The sequence below is a fragment of the Leptosomus discolor genome, chromosome 1 (genome assembly GCF_034619465.1).
Source record: "Leptosomus discolor isolate bLepDis1 chromosome 1, bLepDis1.hap2, whole genome shotgun sequence".
Classification (NCBI taxonomy): domain Eukaryota; kingdom Metazoa; phylum Chordata; class Aves; order Leptosomiformes; family Leptosomidae; genus Leptosomus; species Leptosomus discolor.
The window spans coordinates 124,557,014-124,574,668 of NC_141391.1; the positions used below are offsets into that span (position 1 = coordinate 124,557,014).

A 17,655-nucleotide genomic window follows, 5' to 3' on the forward strand; every position below is an offset into this window, starting at 1 on the left:
CAGGCATTTCTCTACAGAGTCAATCTGCTTTACTACCAGGGACTGAGATTTCTGACCAATAGAATGAAGGATTTGCTTGATTCTAGGGAAAAGTGAGATCAGATCTTGGATTCTGAATACAAAGAAGAGTCTCTTGGCTCCCGTGTTCCCTCTGCAATGGATGTTTTTTAGGCAACTTTCAAGGAAATGTAAAGAGTGGATTGGTGAAACAGATATTTAGGCATTTTTCTGCTGATGGAGAGCCATTTAGATGCTGAGTTTTGAAGAATACTGTGTTAGTTGTAACCACGGCAAGACAGTTGCCTGCTGATTTGATCCCTGAGTCACAAGATACAGCCAGGAAAAGGCATGTGTTGCCCTAAAAAACGGACATTTGGGGTGCTGTGAACCAGTGCTGCTTGTACTGCTGTGGCAAGACTGTGTGGGTATCTCAAGATCGTTTCCGTGTCTGATTGTAGCAAGCCAGAGAGCGGACCTGGAATCCACCTCGTCTCCTTCACTGAAAACTAGAAGACCTGTGATGGGTAAATAGCCAGTGATTCCCTTCCTATGTCGATAACTTTGGCAATGCTTTTCTCTGCAGCGATGAGCCTGTTCAGGAGTACTGATGTCCTGAAAAGTGGGTCCATGATGCGGTTGGTCCCTTATGGCTCCTTAGTAGAAATTGCTCCATTTGTAAGCTTTCTGCTGCCTTTTTTGAGGTTCCACTTCTAGGTTTACTCTGTTACCTAGGGCTACCTATGCCAGCTGAAAGATAGTGTCGTGTTGGTACAGGGAGAGCCGCTGTGACATGGAAGCCTGCCTTGAGCAGGGCCACGTCTCCTTGTTTATAGCTCTGTCTTGATACCACCCATGTGACGGCGGGCTGTCTGAGGACCTGAAGGTGGTTTTTGTGTTTGATCTTAGCTACTCGAAGACCAAGGCGGAAGTCCACCACTCCTTCCTCTCTGGCAACCCGGCAAACCGTGACGGGTAACTAGCAAAACCCCTTCTTTTTTCATTTTCTGTGCTCTCGCTCTCTCTCTCACTCCCCATCACGCCTCCCACCACAAACCACCTGGTATCCTTGCCTTCTTCCATGGAGAGTATGAAGACTTGTTGGTGCAGCTTGGCTTGCCGGAGCACTCGCCCGCCACACTTGTTCTGCGATTCTGTTGTTGGCTGACATGCTTTTTCCACTGCTGACGAGCATTTTCTGTGGGGACTGAGTGACAACTTGGGTACAGAATGTATTATCACACCTTGTCTTCAGCTGCCATTCCCCTGCTGTCTCTGTTTTGGTAGCGGGTCTTCCTTTCTCCAATACCTTCAACTACGACAGCATTTGTAGGAGGCAAATTCCAGCCGGACTGGCACAGGAGGACAGCGCTGCTGTCCAGCTGCTCACCAGGGTGTACTGTTCCAAGGGTGCAGCTATTGGTTGCTTCACTGTTGACTTTCAGGGCAACAGGGTGTCATCTGCCCAGGTCTTTACATTGCCATCACCTGGAAGTGGGAGTGCTCTGCCTACTGCTGCTGTTGAGGTCACATTAGTGTTTTAAAGACGATGCCTCTTTTCAGCTTTTGGTGAATCAGGGCACTTTTCTTCAAGGTCCAAAACACCGGCAGCCTTTAGTGCCTGGCCGTGCTGCCGAACTAGTTTGTAATGACACGTCTTGCAGATCTGGTAACAATGCAAGATGGGGCTTGTCCCAAGATCTGTTGAGTTTTCAGGCAAACTGTTAATTCTCTTGGGCCTATGTTGTGGAGAAGTGCAAGTGTAGAGGTGAAACTGCCGTGTGTGAAAAGCTGTGTTTACTTATGGCATTGGATACGGCACGTGGCGGCAGTGGGTGGAGACGCTCGTGGCAATAGCTTCTTTCGCATTGGCAGGTGGACAAGACCAGTTCTATGGCCTGGCAGTACTTTTTGGCCCATGAGGTTACAAAGCAGCATGTGGGCAGGCTGGTAAGCCTATAGAACTGTAGTTCAGTGCAAGTTAATGGTGTAACAAATCATATTAAGTAGCTTGCAATGTTATTGTGGCACTTTTTTCTGCAACTGTCTTGCTTTCATATCAGCTGAGATTATGTCATGCACTTCAGGGTCTTTTCCAGGGAAGTGACATTTCTTGCCTTGCCTTGCTTAAAGGACTTAGCTTTCTTTTTTTGACAGTGGAGAAATCGGATACCTGTAATTATAACAAACATATAAATTTGGCTGGGGTAAGGATATTTCTTTTGCTTCCTGGTCTGGCAATGTTGTCTGAATCACTTTTTACATCCTTTAATTTTTGCCAGTTTTTTTAATTGGATTTGTTTCAGGATCATCATCTCATAAATTTGCTTTTTCTTTGCCTCTCTTTGCCCAATGTTGTTGAGCATTTTCAGTTTTACAGTCCTACTAACCTCATGGGATTTTTTTTTCCATTGTACTTGTGGTGTTCCATTTCATTTTTTGCATCATATTTATGTGGTCTTACACATCTTTGCTTATTATCCTTTCTTTTTAAAACTTTGCTTATTTTGCAGAGTATGTTATGTTTCTTCAGTTCCTTATTATTTGGACGCTAAATAATCAAGTCCATGGTTGCAGATGATGCCATGTTCTGATGGTTCATTTATTTTTTAAATAATAAGCCACAATTTTTTTTCCAGCCTCACATGACTTTCTTCATGTTACTTCTACTCCCCAAACATCTACATCTGCAAAAATGTCAGAGCAAGAGACTGGTAAATGGCATTTGTTTTATTTCCAATCCTTGGTTTTCTTGATGTTTAAGTAGTACTGTTCCAATGTGTTATTTGTTTTGGTTTTTTAATGTTGCCTGCAGTGGTCTTTCATCTGTTCATTAAGGCTTCCTGTTATTTGTAATAATTGCCAGTGTCCAGCAGTTCTAGCCTCAAGTAAGTGGTCCTGATATGATCTGGCTGTTTCGGGGCAGTATCACATTACTGAGGGTTGTGGGGGAGAGAGAGGGGCAGAAGTTGAGCTTTGATGAGTTTTGGGTTATTGGTATAACAATTATCCTTCAGGGAGGGAATGTTTTGTCTTTAGCTAGTAGTAACTTTATGAAGAGATTAGTTGGTTGAACATTTGTTTCCTGTTACAACTTTTAAATGTAGCCTCTAATATTTTAAAAACTGTAGTACAGCATTTTAATATTAAAAATTTTTACAGTTATTTCTGCTTATAACTTATTATTTCTCCCTGTGTATTTATAGAGATCGTAGGCTTTTAGGTGGAATATAGGCATTTGTGTTTGAGCATGAGATTTTTCCCAGAATGTGTCGTAAACAAAGTGGAGGGTTGCTGTGAGGTTCTTGTCTGTGATTCTGTTCGTGCCAGGATGATTTAAGCAAGTGATATCTTATTACATCATTGTATCAAACATTCTCTTTCTCAAACCAACTTTAAACTCAGTTGTCTTGATTCTGCGATATACTATGCTGAGACAACAAAGCAAGCATATACAAAGCTGGCTTCTGTGCGAAAAATTAGCTGAAGATACTTCTTCTCCTCTTGATATGTTTACAAGTGTTGTTCAGTATTGTAAGGGCAATGAGCATTAACATTTTTGAATGCACTTATGTAAGTGCTATAAAATGCTTGTGTGTTGAAGGTGCATGACTTACTATCTGATCAAAATATCTTTATTCTTAGAATTGTTGAACATGCACAGATCACATGGGAGCATGGGACTGTGGATGCTCCACATTTACTAAACATACAGACATGATATTAAGTGTCTCAGGAATGATTTGGTCCTTAATTTTAAGCGCAGGTTCAAAAGTGCTGGATGGTATGAACTGCAAAATACTCTGAGAATCGTAAGGCTATGTTTCTCTGGTCATAACGTTTAAAGTTGAAAATAAGTCTCAAATAATGTAAAATTCATTCAAACCTGGGTTTTCCGCTCATGTGCACTTTTGTATTAATTTTGTTGGTGTAGAAATAGTAGAACAGATGGAGTTACTTGTTCACCTTTGGTCAGTATTCTTTTAGTTTCTCATCACAGATAAATTTAGAAAAGTCTTAGCTTTTATCTGTTGCAGAATTCACACTGAACACAAACATGATGCAGCTGTGTTAATACTCTATGGGTGGTACTGATAGCTATCCTGCCTCTGAGTGAATGCAGTGCTTTTGTTCCCTTTTAAAGTTGAGAACTCTATTTTATCCGAGGTCATTTCAGTCAAATCAAACTATCTTCAATAGTTGGAAAACTTCTGGCAGCTAGTCAACTGTTACTTTACCGCTTTCTGCAGCATGTTCTTTCAGAACTACCACAACATTCTCTCTTGATGTAAAGTATCAGGCCACTTAGATTTCTTGTTACATAACCTTTGACTTTAATCAGTCATGAATGTTCTTACATCAAGAGACCTACTCTTTGGTTTTTCATATACCACTGCCCACAGAAACAGACCATGTTTCTTTCATGCTGGCTGCATAACTTTTCTATAGAAAGGTGTCTTAGTGATCTGATAGAACCTGATTTTTTTGCATTTGTGTTTTCATTAAAATATTGTCATAAAAACATAAATAAGTTTTTAAGCCATTTCCCACCGAAGTATGGTTTTTCTCAATAATCCTGTTTATATCAAAATAACTTTGTGGCTGTTGCAGGGAAAACCTGATCCCTGGGCGAAATATGAATTTGTTGGCTATGTTCAGGAAAGTGTTCTGATACCACCTGTGTGAAGATTGTCTGCCTCAGGATCTCAAGACTACTGTTTTGTTAGCTGTTTTGTTAGCTTCCCAGAGACAAACTTTGATCAACAGCTCTTTCTTACCTGGTAGCCAAATGTATAACAATAGGTAAATAGAACATAGCATTATAGTTTACACTTCCTTATCGCTTCCCTGGACTGTAGTAAGACCAGAAGTCATTATCTTTAAACAAAATGGATCTCTTGGGTTTCTTGTGCGATACTTTTGTGTCAGCCATTTCTTTTGATTGGCAAGTAGAAAACATTAAGCTTAGACTAAGTAACTGAGAAACATACTTGTATATTACTGTAAGCAGTTTTATGTAGGTTTATTTCTTATATGAAATTTTCTCTACCTAAGCTCTTCAAAAGGGCACAGATTCTGTGTCTTGGAAATGTAGTCTATACAAGAATACCACTCTGGTGAAATTCATGTTGTATCCATACTACAGGAAATATCAGCTTGGTTGTTCCTCTGTCAGTCACCCTACAGCTGACTCTCAGGGCATTTACTGTCTTGATTTCTGTTTGTATCATTATTTCCTTTTACAGAACAGCTTCTGCTGGCTAGGTGCGGTGGTATTTTAGTGGCTTTGATGCCACTGCAACTTTTAAAACTCAGATTCTCTTTTCAGCTTCTGATGAAACACAACCTATTCCTTCAAGATCCACAACACTTGCTATTCCAGAAATGCCAACAACAAAATCTGGTAATGACATTTCTTGAAAATGTAATTTTATTAGTGTTAGGAATTCCTACAAGAAATGTCCTTATACTTTTGGTTGTATTGTTAATTTATATTTCTTTACCTTGGGGCTAATATTATTACAGAAGGAAGGTGGTATATTGCCGCATTTGGGACAACAGCACTGAAATAGTAGGCTTTTAGGATTATCATGACACAAAATAGTGGAGAATTACAGGGGGTTTTTGTAATTTCATATTACATACAAATTATAATTTTTCTGGCAGTTTTAAGGACAGAGGTGACTCAGATTAACATTTTTTATTTATTTTTACTATGTTTGAACAGAATTTACTCATACTACACCTATTGATTTACATCAATATTGAGCCCTGCCCTGATCCAGCTGTTCTGATTTTGCAAAAGTGCGGTATCAACAGATTCCCTGAAATTGATATAACTACCAGCAGCCACCAGTGGATAGTTACTGTAAATAAATAACAGTACTTTCGTCACTCACAATACTCTGTTTGTGCCATGTAATTTCCCTAAAAGCTTTTGCTTCAAAATTATGATTACAGAAATATTTATTGTGATAAAGCATAATTTGACAGGTTCAAGCTGAACCTTGTTTACTTTGTTTTTTTCACAGTAACTATTCAAATACCTTTGCAACCTGTTATATTTGACTCAAGTAAAGTGGAACTGGGTAAATTATTATGATGTTTTCTTAATGTCTAGTAAGAAAATTTCTCAGACAAGCACAAATATATTTTCTTTTACTGGCTTATGGTTGTGAAAGCTTACTCTTTGGCCTCTTTTATTTCAGTTTTTAGGATAAATTCTAAAGCCTCTCAACAGTTCATGTTTTACAGAACACACATATAGTGTGGTTAGGCTAATATAATTCTGACAATTTTCCTGTCTCTGTGAATGCAATGGTTTCCTTCTAAAGATGAAAATTGTATAAACTTCATGCTGTTTCGAGTTGCTGCATTGTGAATGTTCATTTGATGGAATTTTTTTCAGCATCCAGTAGTGGATGCCCCTTCCAACCTCCATTATGCTGTGTTTCACTGATTCTGTGATACTGCTTTAGGCTGATACCGCATGCTTTTGTTATGCAGTGAACCATTCCCGTACGACTTTTAAAAATGCAGGCTAGCTGGATTTAATGTGTATCCCACATTGCATCAGGTGTGTTTATAAATGTTTTATAACATATTTTATAAATGTGTTTCCAACTTGTCTACACAAAGTGGTGCTTTTAGGTTGAATTAAGCCCTGTTTCATAACTTCATGCCTGATTTCTAATGTGAAGGCATGCTGTACCAAAATAATATTAGGCATTTGCAGCTCCTTATTTAAAAGTCTTATCTGGAACATTCAAACTGAAGAGTATGGGAGAAGGGGTTTGCTGTCAGCTGTTGCTATTCGATAGAACTTTAAAATCAGATACAGTCAGCTGGACTTGTAGTAAATGCCTCAAAATTAGACATTATATATCAAAAAAACCCCAAACAAACACACAAGACAAAGAACGGATTATGCTACCACAAATATAAATTAGAAGTATGTATACAAGAAAATGAAGATAAATTTAGACGTTTCAGACCTGCTAATAAAGGGCCAAAGATCACCTTATCTAAAGACTGATCTTACTCATTGTTTCAAGTTTGTTTTCATATTTAATCTTAGCTACCCAGGGACCAGGTGTGAAATTCACATCTCATCCCTCCATGGAAACCGGAGGGAGCGTGATGGGTAAATAGCATATAATTCCATTAGCTTTTCCATCCCTTGCCTTCACTTCCATTGGCTATGGACAGTGCTAAGATTCATACAGACACATTGCTTTGAAGAGTGTTTGATGCTAGGCTTCCCACCTGCCAACACAGCTATTTCTGTATAATAAAAGCTGAAAAATAATTTATCATCCTCACTAAACAGAAGTCTACAAAAAGATCTCAGCTAGCATAAGTTGCGTTTAATTTTCTTCTGGTAATTGCAAATTTCTTTCAAAGAATAGGTACTTAAAAAACAGGCTAGCGAGAATTGTACCTAGCATGAAAAACCAGAATTGACCCTGCTTTATTTCACACCGGCTTCAGTGTTTATATAACACCTCATTTCACAGCTGATCATCTTGCTTAATCTCACATCAGTGTTGTCTTGAGCTGCCCAATAGCTGCTGTTCGAATACTGTGGCTCTGATTTTAATGCCAGATTTTCTTTCAGTTTTTGATGAAAAGCAGCACATTTCTTCAAGATCTGAAACCTCTGGCATCCAGGAAGTGCCGTCAGCTGTACCTGGTAATACTTGATTTTAAGTAGAAATTCCCACAGAGATTTCATCATACTTTTAGTGCATTGTTAGTTAAGTTAAACATGAATCACAATAACTACAGAACTCATAATTAATTTGCTCTTCAATTACCAGACTAACTTAGGAAATTTTGTATGATGCTCTAAAACAGTAAGTATTCTTGTCTAATTTTCGTCTATGTTCTTAATATATTTATAGATCTGTGTTGCTGTGCCTGATGATAATAGGCTTTGGCACTTATTATTACTTATAGTAGCATTCTTGTTCTATGTTGCAATACTGAGATGGGTAAGAGTGAAAGCTGATAGAAATTTTGTTTAAATCTCTGAACGTAACTATTGGTTGAAAGTGTTGAGTAAGTCCCATAGAAATAACAGGATCGACAGCAATGAATATGTAGCCTTCAAAATAGTGGAGAATGGACCCTTAAGTCCTTTCATTTGACTATAGTTTAAAGGAGTTATCTAAGTTAGACATTTTGCTGCAAGTGAGACAGCGTAGGTCCAAGGCTAACAGAAATAAAAGCGTGCTTGTCATATATTGCTGTATTGCTTGAGTACAACTTTTTAAACTACACAGCATTGTAATTAAAGAAAATGTAGCAACAAGTGAGTCTTGAGCTGGTGCTTCCATGGTAGATGTAATGCTTTCAAACATCTTGAAACCTGTTATACCAGTAAAATTAAACTGGTTGAATGATGGTATTTTCTTGAGATTTAAATTACTTACACTTATTAATATATTATAATCTAAAGTATATAGTTTTCCAGTTCTTCCTTGCCAACATTTATTTTTTAGGATTCTTCTACTTCCTGTGTTCAGAAAACAAGCTAAAACTTACCAACGCTTTACAAAATGACACTGAACAACTCCAGCTGTATCAATGCTTGATGTTCTGCTTATTTTAATGTCCCTGCAAGACAAATTATTTCCTTTCCTTTCAATAATGACAATTCCATCCAAAGACTATTTCAAGTTGCCAGAACTCCCTTGCAGTAAAAAGTAGACTAAATGGGAACTTGACAGGAAACTTTTAGTGGCTGTCCTTCTGCCTGCAATCATAGGTTAATGACAAAGCTGTTAACCAACTAAACATTCTTAAAATGAGGAAATGGAGATGAGTTAAATTTATGCATTTATTCTTCAGAGGTAGTAATCAGTCTTTATCATTAACCCTCTTCCATACTGAGCAATAACTTGCGATCAAGTGCCTTACCAGAAAGTTTCAGTAATGGTTTTCTACATGTTGATACAGTAGCACATCCAAGTTCAATTCTTTATTCTGCATGCTTTGTCTACAAAGACAGTTATACTGCAGTCTTTTCAAAACAGAGGGATCAATTTCCTCTCAATTGGGCAAATGGAGAAAATCATGTCTGATCCAGTCTGGAATTCAACATAAACATTTCCATGCAAAGATAAGTCCCAGATTTGAAAGCGAGTTAAAAATGTGATTAAATATGATAATAATGCTTAATTAACATATTCTAGGTGTAGGCTTGGTATGAGATGAAAACCATTAGCATGTACAGTGGTTTGTATTTAAAGGGCTTCCCTGGAATAACCTAAGGAATCCTGGTTTTTAGTTTGTGTGTTTGGGGGGGAGGGGAGGAAGGTGGAGAGAAGAGAGTGAATAGAAGGATCTTTCAACTAAAGGAAGGTGAGGAAGTCCAGCCACAAAATGAGGACAGCTTGAAATACTTGCTTACATGTTATTGCCTCAGGAGCAGATCTCTTAATGATCTTTATGATCTCTTTAAAAACCTATTGCTTAGTGGGTCACTTGTTTATTAGATGTTTATAGCAAATGTTCACTTGCCATGGTTCTTAAAGCCTGTTTGCACTCTTCCTTGTTTCTTGAAGACCGATTGATTACTTCACATTTATTGTGCTCTATAGAGCTGCACAACCCAAAACACTAATGTGGTTATTCAGGTAATGAAGAATACTTTCAATCTAGACTTACTTTTTTCCTTTAAAACCACAGTTTTATCACTTGTGCAGAAACTGCTTGTTTCAAGATGACTTTCATATTTGATGTAGCTACATGGGGACTAGTCCTCAAGTCTAGATCTCCTCCTCTTTGGAAACCAGATGAACAGCCATGGCTAAGCAATGCGAGATTCCATTTTAGTTTTCATCACGTTGCCACTGCCTTTGTTTTGCTGCTGTGAGCACTTTCGGACATGCTTGCTTTTAAGTCTAGATGGCAAGCCTGTTAGAGAACCGTTTTGTGTCGGTGACTTCTTGATCAACAGCTGCAAAGTGCTAAAAGACTGGTCTTTTATACCAATTTGTAACACTCCTTTTTCTATTGATGTAATTTAATCTCTGCAAAGTGTAAAAGAAGTTTCTTAGGAGTTATGTCTGCCATCAGATGTTGGATCCTTTAGCCGCCATACTGGGCTGCATATCTTTCTCTTTATTCACATAGTAGAGAGAGGACTTCTAAGCATTCAGTATCTTGCTTGTGTTTGCAGTCACGTCATCTTGAACAGCACAACTCGTGCTGGGTATGTGTTGTGCTATCCCAGCAACAGTGAGATTCCTCAGCATTTTAAATTCAGATTTTCTTTTCAGTTTTTAATGAAACACAGTGTTTCACAATTTATGACTAAAGCATCTGGAGCCCTGGAAATACCATCAGTCCAATCTTGTAATGACATTTCTTGCGAACTGAGTGCTCTTTACAGTGAGGAATTATCAGAAGAGTTCCCAGTGTGCTTTTGGTGAAATGTTGGTTTAATTTTCCTTACTTTGGGGATAAGAACAACTTCAAGATAAAAATTCTGCATCAGATACTATTTTTGGTTAAGGCAATGTATATGATGTTTACAATGCCGGATTATGATTTCTTTTTAATTATTAGTTCATTTTTGAAATATTAATTGGTACTATTATCCGTAATTGCCATTGGCCAATTATGCATTACTTAATGTAATAGAATTTTACAGTATAGTGCCCTCGGAAATTCTGTGCCTGTGAAATACTGTGAAGCTGGTAATTGAACTTTAACTTCTCCATTATATGCAAAGTACCCCGATACAGATAACTACTGTATTTCTTGAAGTTATGCTGCTTTTTATTTTATATTTACTCTGCTGTTACTATACTGAAGTTTTGTGGTCCTTGGTATTTAAGACATCTTCCTAGTCAGTTACGATGTTGGGGTGTGTGTGATGTGTTTAGGGAATTCTTTTTGTAGATTTATCTTCCATTGACTGTTCATGTTCACTTGTGGTTTTAAAACAGTTTAAAAGTTCAAGTTGTAAATACTGCAGTTGTGTAGAATATTCAAGTACATTTCTCATGAAGGAGAACTCTTAAGCTGTGCTGTCGTAATAAAATTCTTATTAGGAAGATGAAAGATAACACAGTGGGCATTGAAAACCCAAGTTCCTTTTTTTTTTTTTTTTAAGTAGCTTAAGATTAGTCCAGATATGTGTAGGAGAAAAAAGATGTGTATATTTGTGGAGATATAGAGATATAAGGTTTGTCCTTCTGCATGTATCCTAAAGAATCAAACCAATTTCTTTAATATTTTTTCTTCCTGTATAGGACAAATTTAATGCTGAACACAGAACCCTTCTTTTCTTCTTTTGGTATACTCTGAACCTTGTCTTCTACTGCAGATCCCTGTAGATATTTGCAAATATTCTGTAGTATTCCCCTGTATACTAACAAGTAGGTACCCTGTTTTATATTTGTCATCTTAACTGTTGTGTTTAACAGCTCTTCAACTCATTGCTAGTAAAGATGCAAACATTGGCTAGATAATTTAGAAAACATACCTGTGGAGCTCTTGTTATTCCCATTTTTCAGCAAACAAGAGGCTGGAGAGGTCAATAAATAGCCCAGAGCCACTGAGAAGCCTTAAAGGGAAAAATTTCTGAAATTCTTTCAATCCATCCCCCTGTCAATCAAGTCTACAAACTTCTATAGCATTTTTGAAGGATTTTGTTTGCTTAGACTGGATGAGTCTAACAGAATTCTTTCAGAACAAGAATTTCATGTCTGCAATTTTCTCTTTGTTGGTCCATCAAATTTGTCTTTTCCACTTTTCCTGTATGTCATCTTGCAAGTTTGATGTCAGTTTCAAAATTTTGATTCCATTTTCTGAGGTGTCTACTGTTCGACTTATCTTCTGCTTGTGTTAAGAGTTGACTCTATCTTTTTATCAGAAACTCTCTTCTCTTTTTTTTCTTCAATAATATATTCTTATACAAGTAAAGATATGTTTATAATAATCTTTGCATTTCACTGTTGTAATTTGCATTTCTGTTCACTGTTTCTGGAAAATAAATGTGAGTCTTCTTTTAGCTCATTCTTGTCAAACAGTGTGCTTATGAGATTCTGTCTGAAGTACTTCATACCTCTTCAGGATGAAAACCTGCTCCTGTAAATTAAGGAGATGCTGTTCTGCTAGAGATTCCTACAGATTTTAGTTAAGAAATCACAAGTTGTTTTTTTTCTAGTAATTGGCTCACCTCTTGATGGAAATCGCTATGAAGTCCACCTGTATGCAGAGAAGTTTCCTCTTTTTCCAGGCATACTTTTTTTTTTATCCCCAAAGTTCAGATTTTTAAGGGTAGTGAAGAATATAGTAATCAGATCTAGTTAATTGTTGACTAGTTCTCAATTTATAGTTTAAAAATATTTGTTTCATGCTAGAAAATGGATTTGGGGTTCTGTTGTTGATTGCAGTTAAAAGGCAGCTCTGGAACATCATGACTGCCATTATTATCTACTAGGAGCAGTGTTTAGCCAGGGGCTGGGTTTTTTTGGTAATAATGACAAGAAATTGATGTATGATTTATTTGTTACAAAAAGTATATCTGAGGAACCAGAATTTAAATACTGATTTATTTGGATGTGATTAAAGTGATGCCTTCATAAGCATAGAGAGACTGTCATAACATCTCAAGATAGTTTCTGTCTCTAATCTTAGTTCTCCCAAGACCAATCCTGGAGCCCACATCTTTTCCTTCACTGGAAACCACGAGGACAGTGATGGGTAAACAATGATTCCATCATGATTTATGTTATATTGGCAATACTTAAATATGAAAAGCATTATTTTGAAATTTAGTTAAAACCTTTTGATTTTGTTTTTCCCCTGTTAGGGGCAATACCAAACCTGTTAGTGAGGTGGTCAGTCATTTATATAACAGGTAACAAGGAGATACCTAATTGTTAAGCTTCTCAATTCCTCTTCATAATTCTCTGCTCTGTAGGCCTAGTTCACTAAAAGATTAACTGTTTGTACCCTACGTTAACTCAGCTGGGCCACCCTGATTTAAAGATGGAATAATACTGTAATGAATGCATTTATGTAAAAAAGCTGAATGTAATATGGGCTTCATTCATGTAAAACTCTGTGCTGACACTGCTTTGAAAAACGCTGTTCATCTGTGGTATTTGAAGGCAGTTTTCCTGTTTAATCTTAGTTACACAGAGACCAAAGCTGAAACCTACTTCTCCTTACCTTGCAAGTGAAGGAACAGTGAAGGGTAACTATGATATTTTAATTTTTTCTTTTCCCCTGACGTCACATGACATAATTTTCATCTGCTTCAAGCAATAGCTACATTTGTGAATGTACTTTGGCTTGCAAAAACACTTGCCATACTAATGATATTATTCTGATGTTTGAACCTATACTTTTTTCCATCACTTGAAAAATCACTTTTTGCAGGGACAGCTGGCAAAAATAATTTGTCACGCAATGCCTGTGTGTATCTAGATGCAGTTTTTATTTTGAAAATTCTTTCTAGAATTAAATATCCCAATACAGGAGAAACATAATTTTACTTTCCCTTAGTCTTGCTATTGCTGTGGTACAGCTGTTTCATAGATTCCTTACAGGACATCAGTCATTTTTCCCTCTTTTGTTTCACCTACTTAAGCACTGAAGTTCAAGCTTCATGTTACTCATTGGCTTAGAGACTAATCTAAAGGAAAAATGGCAGTTTTCAGATATGGGGAATGGTGAGGCCTTATGTAGTCTGTTCTTTGTAAAAATAATAATAGTGACAACAGAAAGAAAATACATTTTTGCAAAAATTATTGGTATTCTAAGGAGGGAGAGCTGGAGTTGTACTGAATGTTTAGAAGATAATGTGCGATTTATTCCTTCATGTTAGAGGAAGGAATTATTTAGTATTTGCATTTGAGATGTACCCACCACCTGTCATCTTGAATTCTGAATACAGAATGAGTCTCTTGGCTCCCGTGTTCCCTCTGCAATGGATGTTTTCTAGGTTTGGTAGAAGTAGATATCTAGGCATTTTTCTGCTGATGGAGAGCCATTTAGATGCTGAGTTTTGAAGAATACTGTGTTAGTTGTAACCACGGCAAGACAGTTGCCTGCTGATTTGATCCCTGAGTCACAAGATACAGCCAGGAAAAGGCATGTGTTGCCCTAAAAACAGACATTTGGGGTGCTGTGAACCAGTGCTGCTTGTACTGCTGTGGCAAGACTGTGTGGGTATCTCAAGATCGTTTCCGTGTCTGATTGTAGCAAGCCAGAGAGCGGACCTGGAATCCACCTCGTCTCCTTCACTGAAAACTAGAAGACCTGTGATGGGTAAATAGCCAGTGATTCCCTTCCTATGTCGATAACTTTGGCAATGCTTTTCTCTGCAGCGATGAGCCTGTTCAGGAGTACTGATGTCCTGAAAAGTGGGTCCATGACGAGGTTGGTCCCTTATGGCTCCTTAGTAGAAATTGCTCCATTTGTAAGCTTTCTGCTGCCTTTTTTGAGGTTCCACTTCTAGGTTTACTCTGTTACCTAGGGCTACCTATGCCAGCTGAAAGATAGTGTCGTGTTGGTACAGGGAGAGCCGCTGTGACATGGAAGCCTGCCTTGAGCAGGGCCACGTCTCCTTGTTTATAGCTCTGTCCTGATACCACCCATGTGACGGCGGGCTGTCTGAGGACCTGAAGGTGGTTTTTGTGTTTGATCTTAGCTACTCGAAGACCAAGGCGGAAGTCCACCACTCCTTCCTCTCTGGCAACCCGGCAAACCGTGACGGGTAACTAGCAAAACCCCTTCTTTTTTCATTTTCTGTGCTCTCGCTCTCTCTCTCACTCCCCATCACGCCTCCCACCACAAACCACCTGGTATCCTTGCCTTCTTCCATGGAGAGTATGAAGACTTGTTGGTGCAGCTTGGCTTGCCGGAGCACTCACCTGCCACACTTGTTCTGCGATTCTGTTGTTGGCTGACATGCTTTTTCCACTGCTGACGAGCATTTTCTGTGGGGACTGAGTGACAACTTGGGTACAGAATGTATTATCACACCTTGTCTACAGCTGCCATTCTCCTGCTGTCTCTGTTTTGGTAGCGGGTCTCCCTTTCTCTGACACTGTTAGTTCTCTTGGGCCTATGTTGTGGAGAAGTGCAAGTGTAGAGGTGAAACTGCCGTGTGTGAAAAGCCATGTTTACTTATGGCATTGGATACGGCACTTGGCGGCAGTGGGTGGAGATGCTCGTGGCGATAGCTTCTTTCGCATTGGCAGGTGGACAAGACCAGTTCTATGGCCTGGCAATATTTTTTAGCCCATGAAGTCACAAAGCAGGCTGGTAAGCCTACAGACTCGTAGTTGAGTGCAAGTTAAAAGTCTTACGAAGCATATTACCGTATCCTTCTCATTGAGATGCAGTTCCCAGATGTGCTGGCCATGTGTTTTGGTGTCTAAGTTGTGGAAACTGATTCTCAAGTGTGTTTTTGTGGCATTGGAGAAATCTTTTATTTTTGTCAGCTGAGTGTCATGTACTTCAGGGTCTTTTCCAATGGTGCCAAAACTCTTGCCTGTAATATTCCTTTTAGGATCCTTCTACCTTCTCTTTTGCAAGAAAATTATTTCTGTGTATCAGAAATTGTACACCCCTCCTCTGTTACCAGTATTTTTAAATAATATATTCAGATTGAGTTTTTGTATGTCACATCTTGTCCTATAAGGCATAAGCAAGTCTTTCTTTGCCTTTCACCTTTTTTTGAGTGAATTTTAATGTTCTTTTTTCTTATTTTTCCATATTGTCTGATGTCTTTGAATATTTCTTTGTATTTCTTCCAACATCACTTCATCATTTGTATCACCAGTCCACCTTCACATGTTCACGTTAGAAAATCCATTCCACGTGCATTTGAGATTTTTTCCTGTCTGAAGTCCCTAGTTCCTTAGTAATGGGTTGACACCTGTTCAATCTATAGGTTCAGATGATGCCAAAAAGAACTTTTTTGTTTTGTTTTCCAGCTTCACTGGACTCTCATCATATTACTTTCCTGTCCCCAACATCTGCATCTACAGAAATACCAAAAATAGAGACTGGTAAATTGTGTTTGATACTTCCATAGCTTAGGATTTGTTTTTGTGTCAAGGATGTTACTGTTACAGACTGTTTGCTCTGATTGCTTGGTGTTTTCTGAAACTGAATTTTGTCTGCAGTGTTTAGTACTTAGGGTCTATAAACTACATGATGATATTCTGTGGCATAGGACCAACTAAAAAAAACACAGGAATCAATAAACGTTTGAGTGGTTTTAATCTGTTGGATATAAGGACCACTAGCGAGATGGAGTCATTATCAGTTATGATGATACAGGCTTGATTAGGACATTTTAGCCTGGACGATTTTTTTCGTTAGTCATACCATACACTGTTTTGCAGTTTTCCCCATTACTAAGCATTTTTTTCAAGTTATGTTATTATTTCACCTTGGAAATTTTCTTACTGAGGTCATAGCTAGCCAAGATTAAATTTGTGTTCATAGCGAAGATATGAATGTGTGAGAGATGAGAAGGAAAATGATCCTAAACCTGACATTCAGTATTTTAGTATTGTTTTGAATCGTCTGCCTCACCTGCTGGCTTTTCAGTATGTCACAAAAGTTGTGTTAATTTATGTTATGTCAATTATATAAAGTATCGCAATTTAATTTAAATTACAAGTTACATGATGTGCAGTATATTAAAACCTGTAACTCAAAATACTGCCATCTGTCAAACTGAAACAAGCAAAGTCTTGGCAGTAGAAATACTTGGTTGTAGAAATTCGTATTAGCATGTATTTTAAGTATCTAGGTCTCTTTCTACAGGTGCAGGTGAATTCAAAAGCACAGGTTTTTTTGATGTTGCGTGTGCACAGATTAATTGACTCCTGCTCATAAGTCTGCTTTTAGGGGGACTGCAGTTTCTGTCAGGATGTGTTTGTTAGGTGTGTGTGACTTTTTCAAAACTTGGAGGTTTTGTTAATTTCATTTCAAGTTGGAAACCTTGTGAAACTGTATTATAGTGGTGTTGGTATCTTACAGAGCAATGTGAAGGAATTGTGCTTTTTCTAATCCTTGCCCCACCTCACCCCACCCCTATTTCTACACCAATGTGAATCTATCTCAGAGTTATTTACATTTTTCTGCAGTTACACGTTCAGCTGACCTGGAAAAATCTATGCCTTCACTTTCCAGAATACCTCATGTGCTAACAACAACTATCGGTAATAGTAATGCATTAGATTTTCAGTTAAACCTATTTTGGTGTTTTGATAGCAATTTTGGAAATTCTTTTCATCCCAGATTTTATGGTCATCTGCCATACTTGTCTTCCTCTTGAGCCATGATCATCCGTGTAGACAAAGCACCCTTGTTTTACATGACAGCTTGTGCTTACTGCTGAGAAACTCACCTGACAGTGTTTCTGCTCTTACATTTGCCTCTCAAAAAGCTAGTAGGGCTATTTTGAGATATGCTTAAATGAAGTCATTTTTGGTATAGTAATAATAATAATTATGCCTAAAGCTTAATAAGAAACTTGAATTTACTTTTTTTTTTTCCTGTCAAAATTAATTGTTATACTCTCAGATAGAGGGATACACACATTTATATACTCTATACTTTTTATGCCAGCATAGTAAGCTTCTTTCTTACTATTTCTTACCGTTCAGTGATTTT

General features: G+C 37.8%; 1 protein-coding gene across 2 annotated transcripts in view; it reads left to right on the forward strand.

The window, feature by feature from the left end:
• ABI3BP (ABI family member 3 binding protein) overlaps positions 1 to 17,655 on the forward strand; it is a 165,546-nt gene that overhangs the window by 75,436 nt on the left and 72,455 nt on the right. Inside the window, exons 17-29 of one of the 2 annotated variants that reach the window (XM_086463709.1) lie at positions 459 to 524; positions 907 to 972; positions 1,561 to 1,614; positions 2,637 to 2,711; positions 7,076 to 7,141; positions 7,616 to 7,690; positions 12,652 to 12,717; positions 13,151 to 13,213; positions 14,224 to 14,289; positions 14,672 to 14,725; positions 15,150 to 15,180; positions 15,940 to 16,037; positions 17,127 to 17,201. In XM_086463709.1, the coding sequence (XP_086319835.1) occupies positions 459 to 524; positions 907 to 972; positions 1,561 to 1,614; positions 2,637 to 2,711; positions 7,076 to 7,141; positions 7,616 to 7,690; positions 12,652 to 12,717; positions 13,151 to 13,213; positions 14,224 to 14,289; positions 14,672 to 14,725; positions 15,150 to 15,180; positions 15,940 to 16,037; positions 17,127 to 17,201 (855 nt within the window). Of the gene's footprint in view, positions 1 to 458; positions 525 to 906; positions 973 to 1,560; positions 1,615 to 2,636; positions 2,712 to 7,075; positions 7,142 to 7,615; positions 7,691 to 12,651; positions 12,718 to 13,150; positions 13,214 to 14,223; positions 14,290 to 14,671; positions 14,738 to 15,149; positions 15,181 to 15,939; positions 16,038 to 17,126; positions 17,202 to 17,655 lie in introns of both variants that reach the window. The other variant, XM_086463717.1, reaches the window with a different exon arrangement.